At 36.5% G+C, this 22,229-nt stretch overlaps 1 protein-coding gene across 1 annotated transcript in view; it reads right to left on the reverse strand.

The window, feature by feature from the left end:
* LOC131951641 (retinal guanylyl cyclase 2) overlaps positions 1–22,229 on the reverse strand; it is a 92,565-nt gene that overhangs the window by 3,219 nt on the left and 67,117 nt on the right. The window contains exons 13-17 of the mRNA XM_059313983.1: positions 11,007–11,147; positions 8,101–8,293; positions 6,061–6,235; positions 2,237–2,335; positions 970–1,061 (exon numbers count right to left, since the gene is read on the reverse strand). Of these exons, the coding sequence (XP_059169966.1) occupies positions 970–1,061; positions 2,237–2,335; positions 6,061–6,235; positions 8,101–8,293; positions 11,007–11,147 (700 nt within the window). The remainder of the gene's footprint in view (positions 1–969; positions 1,062–2,236; positions 2,336–6,060; positions 6,236–8,100; positions 8,294–11,006; positions 11,148–22,229) is intronic.

The following is a 22,229-nucleotide window of genomic DNA, read 5'->3' on the forward strand; positions in this document are numbered from 1 at the left end:
TTGAAATCTCGTTGGCTAGGGAGAGATATACATTTTCGGATTATTAACATGATTTCCGTTTGATTTTTTTAAATGCCAGCTATTTTATTTCTAGGCTTCAAAATTTAAAAAAAATCACAACTCCACCTAGGCTTTATTTTTCATAAAGCTAGGCTACATCTTGTAGTCTATCATTACCATTGTTTACTATTTTAAATAACTTAACAATAGCCGAAGTAACGCTTCTATTTATTTTTTAACGATGTAATAAAAATATTCACATTTGGCTTGAAAAATGCTATCTGGCAAGTACGATAACGAGAAGTTGGTGACCTACTTACAAGCCCTATTGGAGGAGGATATTGGACCATAACGGGGATCTATGTACAAATTCTTATTTAATCACATTTAAAATAACCCAAAGACAACCTTTGGATTCGTAAAGTGGTCAAATATTAGTTTTGTAATGTGGTCCTAACAAATAAGCTAATGTGGTAAAGTCGAGGAGAGTGTACACGCCAGATATATCACATTCAACTTCACTCGTACTGTAAGTTGTAAAACGAATAGTTCGCTCACAGCCAACATTCAGACATTGGTCACGTCTCATTGGGTTTAGAAGAGCACCTAACATAACCTTTTCCTAACTCTTTCAGCCAGACTTTCTTGGCCGTGAATATTTCATGGCAAGTACTTAGTAGTCAACGAATCAACTTCAGTCTTTAGAAAGACAGGAAAAGGAGATGTTCCATCTTTTTAAAATTTATGAGCAATTCACAAAGCAAAATGAAGAGTACTGAGTTTAGTGTACAAAACCTTGCAAATCTCACTCCCTCTGTCTCTCACTCTCCTATATATATATATATATATATATATATATATATATATATATATATATATATATATATATATATATATATATATATATATATATATTGACACTAACAAATACACAACACCGTTATATATCTAAACACAATAAACTTTAACCTTTAACTCCGTTTGACCTCTGTACTCTGTCTTATAACCTCCCAGCACGTCTAGCGCCATCTTACATGTCTCTGAGATGTGAATCCTGAAAGCTGAAGGGGTGGGGGAGTTGGGGTGAAAGGGATGTGTCCAAAATACATAACTTTGACTAAACACATGTTCAAACAATTTACTCTAGAACACCACACATATTCGAGACAACTTGTGGTACAACTTTATGAAACAAATAAAATTAACTCTTTCTCTCTTCCTTTCTCTCTCTCTCTTGCTGCATATGTATATTCATGCACACTCTCGCACGCATATATCTATATGTATATATATATATATATATATATATATATATATATATATATATATATATATATATATATATATATATAACTGTATTTATATGTATATATATATATATAAATGTATATATATATATATATATATATATATATATATATATATATATATATATATATATATATATATATATATATATATATATATATATATATATATGTGTGTGTGTGTGTGTGTGTGTGTGTGTGTATTTGTGTGTGTTAGTGTGTGTGTGTATCTAAAAATATACACCATATTCATCAAAACGAGAAACGAGGTAAAACCCATACTATATTTTAAGTTTCCCCCTCGCTAACCCTGAAGCCATAGCACTGAAATGACCTATCAAGTCTAGAACTTTCCTCCCAGCCGTCTAGAACGGTTCATCCCTTCTCCAATTTTCTGTAATTGATTACTATTATCGTTTCCCAGACCTACTACTAAAGAATCTGCCAGCGGGCGATAACTCCGGGAGTTGTTATCGCTCCTATTTCTTTCCCCCCTTCTTAGTAGGGCACTCAGTTTCTTGAGGCAATCTTTCGAGTCTGGATTACATACGCCTTCAAACGTGGACCACCTTGTATTTAAAAGCTGCTTGTTTGCTTAGCTTCGTTACAATGTTGGAGGCGGTGTGGTTAAATGGTAGAGCTTTCGACTGCTAACCCGAAAGTCTCGAGTTCGGATCGTGAGCTCGAGCCATTTCGACGTCCATGTTCACATAGCTCTGATAGGTACCAGACACACGTTAGGGAAATTAAGGCGGCAGGGCATAATGTTGACAAATCTATCCCCTCTTATGAGATGAACTCTACTTCATCTGCCCCATTTGTATTGAGCACTAACGGGAAAAGATGATAAGATTATGACCAATGTTACTATTAATCTAATAATGTTACAGGAATTGTCAAGCACCTTAGCAATGATTAACCAGACTTACCTGCGCCCGTGGACTCCATTCTTGAAGCTGTGTTGACCGTGTCACCGAATAAACAGAACCGTGGCATAGTTAGACCAACTACCCCAGCTACACACGAACCTGGGGACAGATAACATATACCTGTTACACATACATGTTTCACATACACATGTACACATACACAACATTGAAACTGAGCATAGTGAGACCAACTACCCAGGCTACACACGAACTTTAGGATAGATGACATATACTTGTTACACATACATATTACACATACATTTTACATATACACAACATTGAAACTGAGCATAGTTAGACCAATTACCCAGGCTACACACGAACCTAGAAACAATTGTTACACACACACACACACACACACATATATATATATATATATATATATATATATATATATATATATATATATATATATATATATATATATATATATATATATATATATATATGTTACACTCACATGTTCCACATACACAACATAGAACCTTGGCACAATGTTGTTTTGCTACATCTACACAGACATGGCAATATAAAGCACTGAAAACACAACGAACACACTTTATGCGTAAGGCAATAGAATTAATGAATGCAACACAAAAATTGCGTCCTATTACATATGTATATGTCCATGTTACTATATTAATGACGTCCGTGTGTCTTAATTAGATCTGTCTCATTAACAACAAGAATATTAACTTAATTACAGGGTATAGTTTATCTCAAAAACCCGAACTAATTAAAGAGTCTATTCTTAATTATGCAGATTTGAGATAATTTTCCACATGAATGCATTATGGTTAAGTCATTACAGAAAAGTGGAAATGATAAATGAAAGGTCAATCTAACCCCGGTGATATTACCAACTGTGTCATAAGATTTTGATGTAATGCATGAACTATTTGACTATCAGCAATTATACTGAAATGCGCACATCAAATTATATACGTCACTCAAACATTAGTTTAGAAGCACTATCCTATGAATTAAATTTTTACATGAAGTTAAAAATGATTTAGATTTCAGTCTTACGGTGTAAGCAGAATAGAATGGCGTGGTCGAATGGTAGAGCTTACGACTGCTAACTCGAAAATATCATGATCGGATCCTGTTGAACGTCCCTCAGTACTGCCTGCTCTGATGGGTACCCAACTCATGTTAGGAAAACAAAAGCGGTTGTGCATAGTGCTAACCACACTATTCATTCGAATGTCAAGGTCATTAAAATAGATTAACTCTACTTCATCCTCCACATGTATATTGGGAACGAATCGGAAAAGATGATCTATTTTTGTGTTTCTCATTACAAGCCAATCAAAGTGTCTATAGTAAAGAATGCATTTTAGAATTTCTACTGTTATATTTCATAAACAAAGAGATCACGTTTGATTTATAATTTGTTTTAAATAATACGTCGCAACTGCCTGTTTGTAATATCCGAAGTTGAGCAAAAAAATATTTTTTTTAAAAAGTTACTTCCTGTTTAAGTACATACGTCACGTAGTACACTGTTTACTAACGGTCATAATTGAGCAAAAATTTACAGGTTTCGATCTAGCAATCATGCCGGCATCGTTCCAATTAATTAAAGGCCTGGCTCTGATGCCGAATGCAGTCTCCTGATTAGCTGAAGCACGGGTGAGGTTGCAGGGTTTTTTTTCGGGGAGGGGGAAGGGGGGGATACCGACATTATTAACAGCCGGGGGGGGGGAGGATAATAGTCCTCAATTTTCTAATAATTGGAGTTTTATCCTGTTGTGTAAGGTGGGCATTGATTATATTTATAAAATTACATCCTATTTAGAGGTGGGGGGTGTTAAAAAATGTTTCAACCGGAAGTTGGTTCAATCGAGTGGTTTTAATGACTCAATTAGTTTAACCGAATTATTGGTTATGTTCATCTTTCTTTGGAGAGTGACGGGGTATTAATGCGGTATTAGCAAATTTGTTTTCAATGCATTATAATTTATAACATTCGCGTATAACCTCAATATGTTCCAGTGTACGCACCCTTTCAAAAAAAAATTAAAATTAAAAAAGATTGTAAAAGTAGTTTTGTTCTTGGTTGGACAAAGGCTATGGAAGCATATCCGAAAAAAAAAGCAGGCTGAAATCGGATTCAACGGCCTGTATGGCGCATAACAAGTTGAAACGTAAAACTTTATTGAGTTGGAGGGAATCCCTTCCAACATTAACTTGAACGAAGAATAAATTTTGGGAGTTGGGTAATGGGTAGTGACTAGAGTCAAGATTAGGGGGCGGGACCAGGGTTGTTGTTCCTGTCACTGCTAACCTGTGGATAAAGCTGGTGTTGTAATTTGGTTCGACTTCGGGTTTCAGTTAAGCTAGGATTAGGATACGGTTTAGCTTACGGCTAAGGTTAGAGCAAGTCAAAATGTAATGGCTAAATTAATCTGAATAAAGCCAGGAAAGCAGTGGCGTAGGCAGGGGGGGGGGGGGGTTAGGGGTGGTCATAACCCCCCCCCCCATAGACCCCTCGGTATATATATAAAGTATGCGGGGAAGGGGTGCAAATCGAAAGTTTGAAGGGGGGGGGGGATGGAAAAGAAAAGTCTGAGGGAGGGTGCAAATCAAACGTTTGAGGGGAAGGGGGGTGCAAATCGAAAGTTTGAGGGGGGGTGCAAATCGAAAGTTTTTCCCCGGGTAAAAATTGGAACCCCTCCCCCCTCTTGAGACGACCCTGGCTACGCCACTGCAGGAAAGTAACATAAGTAATTAAAATACTCAGATATTTTTTTTTCTCTCTCTCTCTCTCTCTTTCTCTCTCTCTCTCTCTCTCTCTCTCTCTCACCCAGCAAAGCAAGCACACAAGCAAGCACAAACGCGCACACATAAACAGACACACACAATTGAAGAATAGATCAAAAGAGTTTGTGTGCAGAAAAGAAAACCAATCCTCCAGTGCAATAAAAATTCAAAACTGCATTAGCTATTGTTCGTGATGGAGACTCAAAGGATCGACACAAATCAACATTGAAGCTGTTGTTAGATGGGATTTTAACTCGATTCATCTCAGCATACAAAGACGTTCTAGCCTGTTTAACAATAATCTATTCATAACTATTTACAAAGAGGTATAGATTGTTAAGAAAATGTATTCTCGTTTTGAGGTCGGAAATACGTTGTAGTATACAAATTTTACCTAGCCAAACCGAAATCTACTTCCACTTGTAAGCAGAAAGACATGCCTATTCTCTAGGTAAATAAACACCTACATTCACTGGTGTGGATATAGAATCTATTTAGGTAAATAAACTGCTCATCTTTATACATATAGAATCGATCTATGTAAATAAAATCCTATTTTTACCTGTATACTAATAGAATCCATCAAGGAAAATAATAATATATTCTCACCTGTATATATATATATATATATATATATATATATATATATATATATATATATATATATATATATATATATATATATAATATATCTAGATAAATAAAAACCCACATGTATGCATATAGAAACTACCCAGTTTCATAAAAACTCATCTGTATACATAGAATCTGTCTAGGTAAATAAAGACCTAATCTCACCTATAGATATACAGAATCTATTTAGGTAAATACAATCCCACCTGTCCACATATAGAATATATCTAAGTAAATAAAGACCTATTCTCATCTGTATGCATAAAGAATCTAGGTAATCAAAGACCTATTCTCACCTGTATGCATATAGAATCTAGGTAACCAAAGACCTATTCTCACCTGTATGCATATAGAATCTAGGTAACCAAAGACCTATTCTCACCTGTATGCATAAAGAATCTAGGTAATCAAAGACCTATTCTCACCTGTATGCAGACCTATCCTGAGACGGAGTGGAACCTGGGGCATGTGCCTGATTGTGAACTTGCCGCACTGACTCAACAGGACCAGAGCCAGCGTGCCTATCTCCCCTGCGTGACGGTTACCGTTCCTGATGGGCAGACCACTCACCACCATGTACGCATCGCCGATTGTCTCCACCTGCGTGACAGAAGTACCGGAAATATCTCTTTAATTTTTATAGAAATCTTATATAATAAAACAATACAATTTAAATTATGCCAATTATATTACAAATCGTTAACGGTACTACGTTTTACCAGAATCTTGTAAGCATCTAAGTAATAAAACTAATATTTCAATTTCAATTAAACGTTAACCTCACAGCTTTAACCCCAAGTACATTTATATCAATTTTAGTACTAAAATCTTAAATTAAGTTTGGTTCTATTTTTAAAACCTAAAAAAAAATATTTATTAATGTGGGATCCATAGTTTAATGGTTTTTAACTACGAAACACGTGTACTAATACACAATAATCTGTGCATTTCTTTCCAGATCACATAGTCCCACCGCCACCCCCCCACCCCAACCCCCATGTGATTTTAGTAGATGATGCACTCTTTGATAACTGATGCAGAATTTACATGTCTGTGTGTCCGTGAGTTAAAAGGGGAATAAACAGAGTAGCTCAAAAGGACTCTGTGATATTTTCATGTAAATTTTTTTTCGATATTATTCTAGAAAATTATAGCCCTAAACGTCTGAATAGCTAGCTATCAATTACGGATGGTATTAGTAATGCAATAATGTAAATTCAAATAACTTATCGCATGCATTAACTCAAATTCAAAGGAATTATATGCTCTGAGAATTCATTAAACTGTGTCCTCTGGCGTATGGCAATAGTGATTAGTTAAATGTAGTGACTAGAAATATTCGCAAGAAAATCCGACACCGAAAAAATGCGTACTGAAACAGCGCAACTGAAGTTGGAAAAAGTGCAAACAGAGTTATCGCATGGAAAATTACAGCGTTTGGGATAAATCCTCTCTTCAATGCATCATAGCGTTTCAATTAGTTTATTTCTCTAAAACATAAAGCACCTAGGACTAAAACATTTAGTTTAAACTAAAAAGCATAAATAAGGACTAGTCTCTCTCTCTCTCTCTTCCTCTCAAATGATATTTTAGCCAGAGGCGTAGCGACCCTTCCCGATGCCCGGGGACAAACTTTTCGATTTGCACCCCCCCCCCCCTCGAGATTTCCATTTGCACCCCCCTCAAACTTTAGATTTGCACCCCCTCAACCTTTCAATTTATTTTTCCAACCCATTTTGGCGCCCCCTAGGTCGGCGCCCGTGGACATAAGTCCCCCCCCACCCCACCCCGCCCCCCCCCCCCCTTGCTACGTTACTGATTTTAGCGAAATGAAGATCTGACTCAATGGCTCTTGACAAAAACGGGACTAAAGTCTCTCTATATATGTCAGGATTGGGGCTAACATATCTTATTTAACGTAGTCAAATTGAGACTAAGGTCTTTCATTGTGAGTTACACTAACCACTGGTTTTTTTTTTCGGACATTTTTCTCTAGGGAGCATTTGTGTATATTTAGTATATTAATTTTATTGTTTCAAGGGGGGGGGGGAGACAGTAATTGTGCTTCGGTGTCCTCCTCTCCCCCCTCCTCCCTGGAGAAATGCCTGAAAGAAACTCTGATACTATCAGTGAAGCTTTGACTTGTCTTCTATAAAATTATTCTACGCCGTCAATGTTTTCAGTGTCCACTAACTTAGCCCTAACCTTAACCACAGATTGTCAATCTCGCCCTAAACTAAACTAAAAAGCTTCGATCTCATACAAACCTTCTAACAACAGATTATCGATTTCATACATACCTTCTATCTACCGATTATCGATTTGATACCTACCTCCTAACTACAGATTATCGATCCCATACAGACCTTCTAACTACAGATTATCGATTTGATACCTACCTTCTAACTACAGATTATCGATCTCATACACACCTTATAACTACATATTATAGATCTCATCCCTACCTTATACACGTCGTGGTTGTTGATGGTCGCGTCAAACATCGTGTAGAGGTCATTCAAAAGGTCAACGACCTGCATGGGTGTGGACATGGCGGAGATGGTGGTGAAGCCGACGATGTCGGAGAAGTAGATGGTGACCTCATCAAAACACTCGGCCTCCACTGTTCTCCCGATTTTCAGGCTCTCCGCGACGGTGCTGTAATACATGACACCCAGGTGAGTGGTTTTTTAAAGTGGGCAATGGCACCCAGATAAAATCGAACATAACAAAATAATTCAGCAAACAATTATGACCATACAGCCATACAGGTATAAAAAATGCCTTAAATTTAGGTGCATGTATGAAACAAAACACGTGTTTAATAATTGGAATGTATATTTTATATAGCTTTTTATCTTTCTCGAATATTTTTTAAAAGAATATCAACCATCTTAATTGAAATTTTGCAAGTAGCTTTATGCCATATTTAAAATGCCATATCTATAATTTTATAGCGGTTTAATCATAATTACTACGATAAAAACTGTATACTTTATGTATAAGTATGTTTTGGCGATTTTATTTTTCAATTTTCCGTTTTCAGGCTGATCTGCTATAAATAAAATATTTTAATATGTATATATGTATATATGTAAATGGATATATATATATATATATATGGGCCTATATATACATGTGTGTGTGTGCGTGCGAGCGAGCGTGTCTGTGTGTGTTTCTGTGTGTATGTGTGTGTTTATGCGCGTTGTATGAATTCAAAATAAATTATGTTTGTTAAAATACTTATTTGTGTATTCCTGCTAGTGCTGCATGTGCACACTAGTTAGGGTGAGTATTAATATAAGTATTTATTTGTAGTACTACTTATTGGTACTTGTCGACAGTACTGTGTACTGGCCGAAACATATTTTATTGTTACCCGTGTATATTGTAGCCTACACGTGGGGTTGTCATGAATGTAACTTTTTATTTACATTTGTTTTAGGGCTACAGTTTTTTTGTTTTCTTGGTTTCCTGTTGCTTCAGTATTTTCTCTTTGAAATCGTCGTACTACTGTGTTGCATCGCCCTCATGGCTCGATGCTGTAAATAAAGCGAGTACTTGACAACAACTGTCGGTGTGAGTGTGTTCTTAATCTCAGGGTCAGCCCGTCTTAACCACAACACCTCAGTGGGTAAAAGCATCCCCACTGAGTGAGGGTTACACTATAAAATGCCAAAACATAAGCCTAGGCAAAATATCAAAAGAAAATTATAATTTTTCTAAATTTTGTACTTTCCCTGTAAACGCCACCTTTTGTACTTAGTCAGTAAGATTTAAAGTACAACCAAAGTAATTATCGCATTAAATAGACAGCCATGTCCAGATAACCTTCTGGCGATATTAACTCGCTAGGATTGGTCTTAAAATGCTGTAATGGGATGTCAAGTAAATCGTTAGGTGCAACTAATGTTTTAATTAAAGTAAATTAATCGCACTCTTCCGGCACTTCCTGATTATATTTTGTTTAAAAAAAATTCACAGCAGTCCTTAATTGAAACGTGTATAGGTGCTAATTTAAATGTTAACTGCTAGAAATACCCTACGATAATTAAGCTGTTTACTTCAAGGTTAATGAGAGTAACCACATAATTGTAATTAATATATGTTGAAGGAAGTAATTAGTGGATGTGGGGGTTTAAAATCGAGATTAGATAGAGCGTGAGATGACGTAACTTAATGACATTAATTACTGTCTTTAACGAAGCAGTCTTGCTTGTAGAATTAGCTGCTTCACTATGGTCAGTGGTTCGGTTTGTTAAGTTTAATGCGAGTCAGTGTATTGTGTTTGATGAGATAATTTGTTAAGATAATGAGAAAACAGTTTTTGTGTATTTGATAAACGAAAGTTAATTGTGTTTAATCAGAGAGTTATTGTGTTTAATAGAACAGTGTTTAGTGTTCAATTATACAATGTTGGGAACACAACAATATTAAAAACATCAAGGGAGCTAACTCCGCTTTTTAAAGGTTAGCCCCTTTATTCATCGGTACCCACTACCAATAGACGTAAGCCTTCTAGTCAGTATGAGAGGTAATTACTAATGGTAGAGGTAGCCATTGTCTATATGTTGCCACTGCGTATAAAGGTAATGACGTTTTGGGGATCTAATTACAACTTGTAGATTTAGCCGCTAAAAAAGTAACCAATACTTATGGAGGTAGCCACTATAAACAAAAACAGCTTTTATTTATGGATGTAGCCAATACTTTCGGAGATAGCCACGATGCACAGGGACAGCCTTAACTTACAGATGTAGCCACAATTTACAGAGGGAGCCATTACTTACAGTGGTAGAATCTAATAGCAGAGCTATCCACTATAAATAGAGGTAGCATCTACTTACGGAGGTTGCCACCACTTACGGAGACCTCCACTACTTACGTAGGTAGCTACTACTTAAGGAGATAGCATCTACTTATGGAGGTAGCCACTACTTAAGGAGGTAGCATCTACTTACGGAGGTAGCATTTACTTACGGAGGTAGCATCTACTTACAGAGGTAGCATCTACTTACGGGGGTAGCATCTACTTACGAGGTAGCATTACTTACGCACGTAGCCACTACTTACGGAGGAGCATCTATTTACGGAGGTAGCCACAACTTACGGAGGTAGCCACTAATTACGGAGGTAGCCACAACTTACGGAGGTAGCCACTACTTCGGAGGTAGCATCTACAGAGGTAACATCTACTTACGAAGGTAGCCACTGCTTACTGAGTTAGCATTTACTTACGGAGGTTGCCACTACTTACGGAAGAAGCATCTACTAACAGATGAAGCTACTACTTACGATAGTAGCATCTACTTACGGAGGTAGCAACTACTTACGGAGGTAGCATCTACTTACGGAGGTAGCATCTACTTACGGAGGTAGCATCCGGAAGAGCAGCTGGTCAGTTTTCTTCTTCTCCTCCTCCAGTTGCATGGTCCTCTCGGCTACAATGTCCTCCAGGTCTGTGGAATATTTCTCCAGCATCTTGAACATCGTGTCCACGATATTGGCTTTCCTGTTGCCAAGATAAACAAAAACAAAGCTCAGTCACGTGACTCGGGTTGGCTATTTATAGAACACTAGAAAACAACGTACAGATATAATCATTGGTATCGGCTTTCCAGTTGGTACGACAAAACAAAACAAAGCCTAGTCACGTGACTCGGGTTGGCTATTTATAGAACACTGTAAAACAAAATATACGTTTAATTTTTAATGACTTTCCAGTCGCCAGGATTAACAACAAAAAAAACAAAAAAAAAAGCAGTCACGTGACATGACATTGCTATTTATAGAACACTGGAGAACTTCCTACAGATATAATCTATATATATATAATTCTCTTCTGGGATCAGTTAGAAAATAATAATCATTAAAAAAGTTTAAAAAAACCCACGTTTTCTGATTGAACTAAAAAGTAGAAAATAAATACTATACATCACAATAATGCAAGCGATCACTCTACTATAAGCGATGAAAAACGTGGGGCGCCGAAGTAAAAGTTATATTACTATTGATTAGATAATACTATTGACTTTTATTAGGGAGCTTGTAGAGAGTCAACAGTATTAGAAACTGTAAGAAAATCACGGCGCCCCACGTTTTTCATCGCTTATAGTAGAGTGATCGCTTGCATTATTGTGATGTATAGTATTTATTTTCTACTTTTTAGTTCAATCAGAAAACGTGGGTTTTTTTTAACTTTTTTAATGATTATTATTATGTTTGTTTGCATTGAAATCTTGCTATCGATTTAATCTTTTCACTTTTTTTTGGGTAAACCAAGACAACTCGTAAAAAGACAACTCGTAAAAAACGAGAGACCCTTTCTTCTTCGGTCTCAATCGCAAGTGAATGATTGTCAGAGGTTAGTTGATAGCGGTTAGGACGAGGGCTGGTTACTGACTAGAACACATAGATTTGAACCCGTGTCGAGTGGGATAGCAATCGTGTGCCCAACCACTCGACCATATCGTCTCCCCCAAACTGGCCACCAGTGGTAATAGTTACCTCCTGTAAGTTTAAAGTCGGTTCAAACTAAATTATCTGCCCCTAAGCCTGTCGCGACGTGGGATCGTTTCGCGTCACTGCGCGCGGCAAGAGAGAGGCGAGCTACGCGTCGCTCGTTTTTTTTCTAATGGCTCGCAGAGGAGAATTATATATATAGATTATATAGCGGTCTAAAATGCTCAATAAAATGTTTCCATTGATCAATTTAGTAATAATAACAATTGAATATTCTATGGTCATCCAAAAGAAAGCTTCCCTGAAAATTTCAGCGCGCTAGCTAACTGGGAAGTGCCAGAAATTTCGATCGCAAGATTTGATTGGAAAAACAAACAAACAGAGAAAGCAAGTTAAAGAAAACGTGGGAACAAGCTGCAAGCGCGCCTTTGCAGTCCCCTCTCTTCCTCTCTATCACTCTCACTACCACCCCCACCCCACCCCCACATGATCTGGTGAGCGGTGTTCACTCTGTTTACATTTTACAATCATAGAGACGGGTTTGGTGACGGCTATTAGGGGCAGATAATTGAGTTTGAAACGATTGTAAACTTAGAGGAGGTAACTAAGAGGAGGCTGCTTTCACGTGGGGGGGGGGGAAGGGGGGTTTAGTGTTTTTAAGCAAATATTTTCAGTGACAGCATTGGTACTGTCGAATTCACAAATTATAAATTACTGAAAAGTAGTAAAAAAACAACTAAATAGCGGCGTATGCAGAGGCGTAGCGACCCTTCCCGGCGCCCGGGGACATACTTTCAATTTGGCGCCCCCTTGGGAGCAAATTTTCGATTTGCACCCCCCCCCCCTCGAACTTTTCATTTGCACCCCCCCCCCCCTCAAACTTTCGATTTGCACCCCCCCCCTCGAACTTTTCATTTGCACCCCCCTCAAACTTTCAATTTGGCGCCCCCCCCTAAGGTCGGCGCCCGGGGACATATGTCCCCCCCCCCGCCCCCCCCCCCCTCGCTACGCTACTGGGCGTATGATACGCAGCGGGTCGGCTCGTTGTAAATAACTAGCAAAAAATAAACACTGAAGTATAAAGGTGAAAAATTGACTATTTGTTCTTTTAGCTGGATGCTAATTTATAGTGTTATTTTTCTTATATTTAAAATAGTTTGAATTCCACATAACGTAAATTTCAAAGATCAAAAAATTAACATATAGCATATAATTCTTCTTCTTTCATGTTTACATCTATAACAGAAGCTGAACGCCCTTTTATAGGCTTGTTACTAACAACACATAGAACTAAGCTTTGGTGATTTTGTAAACATTGTTTAAAAGTGTTTGCTAGAACCTTACGAATGAAAGCAATTTACACCAAAAGACTCGAAGATATACATTGGTATATATACATATATGAATATATATATATATATATATATATATATATATATATATATATATATATATATATATATATATATGAATATATATATATATATATACATATACATATATATATATATACATATACATATATATATATATATATATATATATATATATATATATATATATATATATATATATATATATATATATATATATATATATATATATATATATATATATATATATATATATATATATATATATATATATATATATATATATATATATTCATATATGTATATATATGTGTGTGTGAGTGTATATGTGTGTTTATGTTTTTACATATGTGTGCCCAGTTGTGTATCTGAAAGTGTGTTTATGTTTGTGTATGTGTTTTAAAGAAACTCTCCGTGGACATCTGATGCCCGAAGGATAGAACGTGACTCACACAGTCATGTCACGTCAGATTGGCACGTGACAGTTTTTACTTGGAAATTAAACCATTAAAAATGAGCAATTAAGACAGGTTTGATTAAACGAATTGACCAAAACATTAACAGCCGCAAAAAATTAATTAAACGAATTTTCATTTAAAGAAAATATGGCGGAGACGTCTTAATTAATTTAAAAAAAAACACAATTTATTCCAGTTTCCTGGAACTATGTTACACAAAAATCTTAACTGGCGATCAAAGAAGTTTTTCTCTGTAATAATTAATGAGAAATAAATAATTTCAATCCTTCAGATAATTTGTGTGCTTTTTGAGTCTCTTGTGTGCTATTTAAAGTGTGTCTTTTAGAACGTGTATTTTAGTGTTTTAGCGTATGTGTGTTTAAGTCTGTGTGTGTGTGATTTAGTGTGCGATGTTCGTGTGTGTATGTGTTTATGTGTTATACTATGAGTGTTTTAGTCTGTGTTTAAGTATGTGCATATGTTTGTGTACTGCGTGGGCTTGTGTTAGTTCAAATTTCATATCTCTTTTCTTACCATTAAAAAAGTAATCATAGTAAATAAAACAAATTAAACGAAACAAACCAGAAAAATGAAACGATAGAAAAACATTCAGCGAATTCCCCTGTGTATATAGTCGTTGAGAGATTTTTTTATGGCTTCGTGTGAGACAGGAAGGGGATAGGGGAGTTGGGGGTTAGGGGAGGAAACCTTAGGATTTATGGAGGATCACTCGCATGAGGGAGCTAACCTGTGAGTGAAGGGGTCGGGGGGGGGGGGTCAGTTGGTGGCTAACCGTTAACAGTGAGTCATGGTAAGATTTTTAAAAAAGTGATTTGTGAAATTAGCTGCTAGAGGTAAGTGGACAGTTGATACGAATATTGACACGTGAAATTAGCTGCTAGAGGTAGAGGGTCAGTTGTTTAATAATGATACGAATATTGACACGTGAAATTAGCTGCTAGAGGTAGAGGGTCAGTTGTTTAATAATGATACCAATATTGACACGTGAAATTAGCTGCTAGAGGTAGAGGGTCAGTTGTTTAATAATGATACGAATATTGACACGTGAAATTAGTTGCTAGAGGTAGAGGGTCAGTTGTTTAATAATGATACGAATATTGACACGTGAAATTAGCTGCTAGAGGTAGAGGGTCAGTTGTTTAATAATGATACCAATATTGACACGTGAAATTAGCTGCTAGAGGTAGAGGGTCAGTTGTTTAATAATGATACGAATATTGACACGTGAAATTAGTTGCTAGAGGTAGAGGGTCAGTTGTTTAATAATGATACGAATATTGACACGTGAAATTAGCTGCTAGAGGTAGAGGGTCAGTTGTTTAATAATGATACCAATATTGACACGTGAAATTAGCTGCTAGAGGTAGAGGGTCAGTTGTTTAATAATGATACGAATATTGACACGTGAAATTAGTTGCTAGAGGTAGAGGGTCAGTTGTTTAATAATGATACGAATATTGACACGTGAAATTAGCTGCTAGAGGTTTGAGGGTCAGTTGTTTAATAATGATACCAATATTGACACGTGAAATTAGCTGCTAGAGGTAGAGGGTCAGTTGTTTAATAATGATACGAATATTGACACGTGAAATTAGCTGCTAGAGGTTTGAGGGTCAGTTGTTTAATAATGATACCAATATTGACACGTGAAATTAGCTGCTAGAGGTTTGAGGGTCAGTTTTTTAGTAATGATACAATGGTTAAAACGTGAAATTAGCTGCTAGAGGTAGGGGGTCAGTTGGTTAGTACTGATACTGACACTGACACAAGGCTCGCAAAATTCATTTTAAGGCCAGACTAAGGTTTGGTTGACCAGGAGATTATGTTTGAGATTATGTTCGTTAACATTCACAGGATTCATTAAAGTTAACAGCGATTACCTACAGGACGGCGTAGCCTAGTGGCAGAGAACCAGACTGCGAACCCGAAAGTCTCGAGTTCGAATCTGGGTTCAATACATAAACTATTCTTGCGTGCCAAAACGGTTGAATTCCTCTTCAATTGCAAATTTACTTAAAACGTTCAGTCAAAGTTTAAGTTCGATTCCATTTTTTTCGGTATAGAAGCGTTTCGGGTAATTATACACATTATAAATGTAGGAAACCGGTACAATGTTAAACAAAATAACTGATTGTAATAATTCTTTAGGTATGTTACAAGTGGGATTATATAGGACGAGCCGACCCGCGGTGTATCATACGCCGCTATTTCGTTATTTTTTCTACTTTTCAGTAATTCATAATTTGTGAATTCGGCAGTACCAATGCTGCCACTGAAAATATTTGCTTTAAAACACTAAACCCCCATCCCCCCCCCCCCCTGTGAAAGCAGCCTCCTCTTAGTTACCTCCTCCAAGTTTAAAATAGTTTCAAACTGAATTATCTGCCCCTAATAGCCGTCACCAAACCCGGCTCTACGGTTGTTTTGTAAACACTTAGCGTGAACTACAACTCACCTGACCTTGTGAGGGGGTGGGGGTGGGGGGGGGGGTGGTAGCGATAGAGAGGAAGAGAGGGGACTGCAAGGCGCGCGCTTGCAGCTTGTTTTCTAACGTCTCCCAGAAGAGAATTATATATATAGATATTGCCTTTATACAGAACAAACAGAAACTCCATATCATATGTTGATCAGTTTTGAGCTAGAGTATTTATTAGAAAATTATGTAATTTTTTTTACACATGAATAGTAAACCTTTCCAAAAAGAAATATTAGAAATAACTAGAAAACGATATCCCAGCTTTATAAGGGAAGAATTATTGTAAGATACAATACAGGGTGAATTTAAAATTAAAAAAAATATTCTAGAAATGATCGTTTGAGAAGGAAATAAAGAAAACTGCAATTTCATGAACCGAAGTAAAGTGAATAAAATGAAACAGCTTTTGCAAAGTGCCTTGATCTATATTAGAATGTTTTGGAAAAGAAGGGGTACGAAAAAAATATTTATTTTTATTCTTACTTTTTTTTTCTTAAACTGAAAAAAAAACCTACGGATTTCATTTTTCCGTCGTGTCATTTATTCGCAGTTTAACGTCCCAAGATCGTGGCAGCAAGTGAGAAATTAAATTACTCGACTACTCTGCTGCGGTATCGATCCGCGGTATTCGCTTGGGCCGTGGAAGTCGGTAAATAAAAAAGTAATCGGCCAGTCATGATCTACGGCTCCAATAATTTGTCTGTCACATTTGCTTCATCCCCCAGACACAGGTTTTTTTTTCAATTATCTGAACTCACTTCATCCTTCACCGTTCATCGTTCATGTCTTTCTTGCTTCTCTTCATCGTTCATGTCTTTCTTGATTCATTCTTCATCGTTCATTTCTTTTTTGCTTGACTCTTCATCGTTCATTCCTTTCTTGATTCATTCTTCAACGTTCATTTCTTTATTGATTCATTCTTCATCGTTCATGCCTTTTTTGATGCACTCTTCATCGTTCATTTCTTTCTTGATTCATTCTTCATCGTTCATGTCTTTCTTGATTCACTCTTCATCGTTCATTTCTTTCTTGCTTGACTCTTCATCGTTCATTCCTTTCTTGATTCATTCTTCAACGTTCATTTCTTTATTGATTCTCTCTTCATCTTTAAGTATCATCATGCTTCACACTTCATCTTTCACTATCGTATGCTTTCTTCTCTACCTTGTACTGTATCCCTGCTTTACTCTTCATCTTTCACTTATTACATACTTCACATTTTATCTTTCAGTCGTGTGATGTTGCACTATCCATTTTTCACTCACTTAAAATTATTCTCACTTTACTTTCACTTTTACAGCAAATTTGTCACAATAATATGAGAAACGTTTTCACTTCTTGCCGTTCTATATTTATTCAAACGTATGAAATAAAAACTTCACTTTTATTATATGTACTGCGTGAACAGTACAAATTAAAAACTTCACGATTTTAAGTTTGTAACTCAATTTAAACAAGTACTTAGTGAAATTTAGACAAAATTTAGACTTATTTTAAAGCCCTTAGAACATGGTTTTTGATGTGTCCATATGTTTTTTAAATATAGTACTTTTTAAATAGACGTTTATCTAAAGTGTGTCGCAATAACCAAAACAATTTTAACAAAATCACAACTTTAAATTTTAGCACTAAAAAACTTGTTAAAATCTTTTAAACATACATTTTATTCTTGCTGTTTATTTTTGATGATTATCTCCCTTTGTTGTTTTTCGAAAGCTTGCAAACATGTGAAGAAAGTGTGATTGTCTGGTTTATCCTAAGCCTCAAATGTCTTAAAATACAAATCCAACAAAGTGGGATTATATTATTTTGTATCTAAATTTGTATATTTCTATTTCATTTTCCTTTAATTAAAACATTTCCGAAAAATATATTTTTCTAATACTTTTTACAGATATTTAAATATTTTGTTTTATTCAGCAGTTTCTAATTATAGCCACCGTGAGAAAAAAAGGTTTGTTTCGCTAAGTTTTAATTTTTGTGCTTAGCGTAGGCGTAGAGCAATAATTAATTTTAATCGGATATTTCTAGGACCGAGTTAAACGAATTACAATGTGTCCGAGGAAATGAATAATTGAGCTGTTTTCTAATGCACCTGGAAATTGGAAATTAAACCGTCGCCAAAAAAAAATCAAGAAAAAAAATTGTAATTTAAAAACGAAACTTAACTCTTTAGAGATCGATATTTCTTCAAGATTCCATATTGGAATATAATGACTAAGGATAAGCTCTATATTTAGTTTTCGTTTAAGCTATTTATAAGTTCAAGTTTTTTTTTTCTAATATGATTTTGTAGTTTGTGTTTAAAAATATGTCTTCAGGAGATGTATATCAGTATAGTAAAAGTAAAGATTCTTTTTTAGACCTAGCGATCCATTGGGCAGATGAAGTAGAGTTCATGTGTTTCTTGACCTCGGCATATGAAGGGATAATGTGGTCAACACTATACCCAGCAACCTTTAATTTTCTTAACGTTAGTTAGGTACCCATTAGAGCTGGGTAGACTCAGGGACGTGTGTGTTAAATTATGTTTAATTATTTCAGTGATATTTGTGTAAAGTTGTGTTAGGTATATGCGATGACATTTTTGTAGACCTAGGTATATGTGATGAAGATTTTGTAGACCTCTTTGTGTGTCCATGTTTTGGGTGCTATTAATATGTCGGCGTGGTCGAGTCGGTAAAGCTCGTGGTTGCTAAACTGAAAAGTGTCGAGTTCAAACCCTAGGCAGATGAAGCACGTTAGATGGCGCCAGCCACTCTTCTATGGGAGACAAATCCAAAATCAAACGACTGCTGCTTTGTAGTTTGTTCTTGGTTTGGAAGCAAATCCAAACAGAAAAGCAGGCTGAAATCGGAGTCAATGAATGACGCATAACCAGTTGACACGTATACTTAATTGTGTTGGAGGGGATCCATTCCAACACTTACTAAGAACGAGAAGAAGAAAAATATGTATGTAATGACCATATTATATGTGCCGTCTATAAGTTGACTAAACACTAAAATATATATGTTGTAATAGCCACTTCTATGCGTCTGTATATTGTCATTAAACGCTCTAGAAATTTCTAGCCTATAGACCGTCAGTGAGCATCGCTCACAACCTTGATTTGTTTACATAACTAAACCTTGCACTTATGCCTTCAAGGCCGGCGTACTTTATCCAAAACAAGTTTTTTGTAGATCTCGCCAGGAATAAAAAAAAAATTACCCCGACCCTCTGGTATTGATTACAGATACGCCCTCATATTCCTCTTCCGTGTTCTGGCATGATCAACTGACCACTGGTCACTCCGCCAGCTTTGTTTACCAATTTTTAATACACGTTCACGGGTGACACGACAACTGGCGGGATAACTCCAGCAAAATCGAGATTACAGAGTGACAGGGGCAATGCTGAGTTGTCTCGCCTTGTCCAAGACTGACACTGAGTAAATTCCCTAAAGGGAGGGAAAAACTGTTTCCCTTTTTTTTTTATCATCCCGTATTTGTCACAGGGAAATCAATTGTAGGGAATTACTTGGGGGTGGGGTGGGGGGAAGGGGGGAGGCATATGTTAAGATGATGGTCTGTTGATACAGTTGGGGATGGAGGTTGAGGGGGGAGGTGGTAAGATGACCTAATTTGTTTGTTAGAAGTCTATATTTTGGATTCTATTTTTAGGCTAAACACTAGTGAACGTGTATGGCATCCTATCGCACAGAAGTGAATTTATATTCTGCTACTGCGCATTTCTAAATGTCAAAGTTCAACGTGTATTTTTCCTAAAGCTGTTATTTCTAAATGTCAAGGATCGTCATTTGTATTTTTAGGGATGTCATTTGTAAATGTCGCCGATTACCGTACATATTTCTCGTAGATGTCAGTTTCAAATGTCAATTACTATCATGTATATTTCCTAGAGATATCATTTCTAAATGTCAATGATCATCATTTGTATTTTTAGGTATCATTTTTAAAAGTCCCTGATTATCGTACATATTTCCCGTAGATGTTTCAAATTTCAATGCTTATCCTTTAATTATATCATGTCATTGAACATATCAATTGTATTTCAGTAAATCCTATTTCACTGTCTAGTTACCATTCTATCTCTTGCATAAATTCCAAAGTTTATCAATTACCGCTTACATAAACACAGCTAGTGTCACTGATAGTGGCCGTTTTAGTGTTTAAAGGTAACGTTGTTCTTCTGTTAATGTTTAGGGTTAAGCTTGAACTTAATTTTACTTCCTTTGGTTACTGGTTAGGGTTAAGCTTGAACTAAATTTGATTTCCTTTTATGAAGAAAATATTTTTCAATATGTGACAAGTCTAGTTCAAGGTCTGAAAGGCATTACGTTTACAATAATTTTCTCAAAGGGGCAAAGAGAGAGAGAGAGAGAGAGAGAGAGAGAGAGTAAGAGAGAGTAAGAGAGAGAGAGAGAGAAAGAGAGAGAGAGAGAAGGGCAGTTCGGCCATGGAGCAAAGATTCTTTCAGCCATCTCCCCGAGGGGGACAACCTCCCCCTGTTATTGGGCATGTCGGCAACCCCCGAAATCCACCCCGACGAAATCCAGAACATATATACCCAAAATGTTAAGTACGGCCACCTAAACTTTCAAGCGACTACCCCCTTCCTCCCCCCGAGAAAAAAAAGGGTCTTCTTGCGAGGGAGGAATCAAAAGTTTTCTCCTAAAATGTAGAGCCCGTCTTATTAACACCCTTGTAGACAGGCCTCCGCCGCTGTTTATGGCTCTACAGTATATGCCTGTATGACGATTAAAAGCAAATTGCTAATAATAAACACGACTCCTGACCCAACTGTCCTGACGCTCCTTTTAAATGGCGAGAAACTTCTCGACCCCTCGGGGTAAAATCTCGCCCGCTAACAAATTTAATTTTGATGATGGTGCACATAAAGAACCACCCCGAAAGCCAAATGTGCACTCTCAAATGGTCGATAAATTGTAGGATTTTTATTAACAGTTTGCGCAAGATGTAATAAAAAAAATTTAACTGCATCAGCAATGCGGGAAAGGGGAAAAAACAGGGGAGAGAACTAGATGAGCATCTTCAAGGGGAACAACCAATACCTCGAACGGAACAACCTCTCGCGAGATTCTCGTCGGGTGAATGGGTGTCCGGTGTTCCCCCGACGGCCATTGTCCAGTGGGAGACAGCTTTTAACGTTATTCGTATAGGGAGCGGACGTTGACCCCCACTTAATTTTTCTTAACTTTATTTCATTTCTACATTGGGTGGAGCCTGCGTGAGATAGTTGAGACTTCCGGTTGGCTTAACGGGTTGGGTGTGAAAAGGGTAGACGAAAACTAGTTAAGGTAATTAATTGGATTTTTAAAAAACAAACTAGGTTTTAATTTAAAGTAAGATTACAAAGATTGGATAGTTACTTTACTTTTGTGAATATCGTATGGCTAATTCAGAATCAAACTCAGCAACCATTTATTTTTTAAATTATTTATCTTATGCAAACACGTATTTATGATAAAATCTATTGGAACTTTATAAACCTAAACATTAGGCTAAGCGTGAAGTAATGGGGTGTTTTGTGGGGGAAAAAAGCCACAAGTGCGATCCATTTAAATTTGGACATGCTTGAGTTTGCCCAGTTCTAATTGGGGAAATTCTCAATTTGGACATGCTTGAGTTTAGTTGTAATTGGGGAAATTCTCAATTTGGACCTGCTTGAGTTTAGTTGTAATTGGGGAAATTCTCAATTTGGACATGCTTGAGTTTAGTTGTAATTGGGGAAATTCTCAATTTGGACATGCTTGAGTTTGCCCAGTTCTAATTGGGGAG

Source organism: Physella acuta, unplaced genomic scaffold (assembly GCF_028476545.2).
Source record: "Physella acuta isolate Inbredline_101_S28 unplaced genomic scaffold, ASM2847654v3 ptg000819l, whole genome shotgun sequence".
In the NCBI taxonomy this organism is placed as follows: domain Eukaryota; kingdom Metazoa; phylum Mollusca; class Gastropoda; family Physidae; genus Physella; species Physella acuta.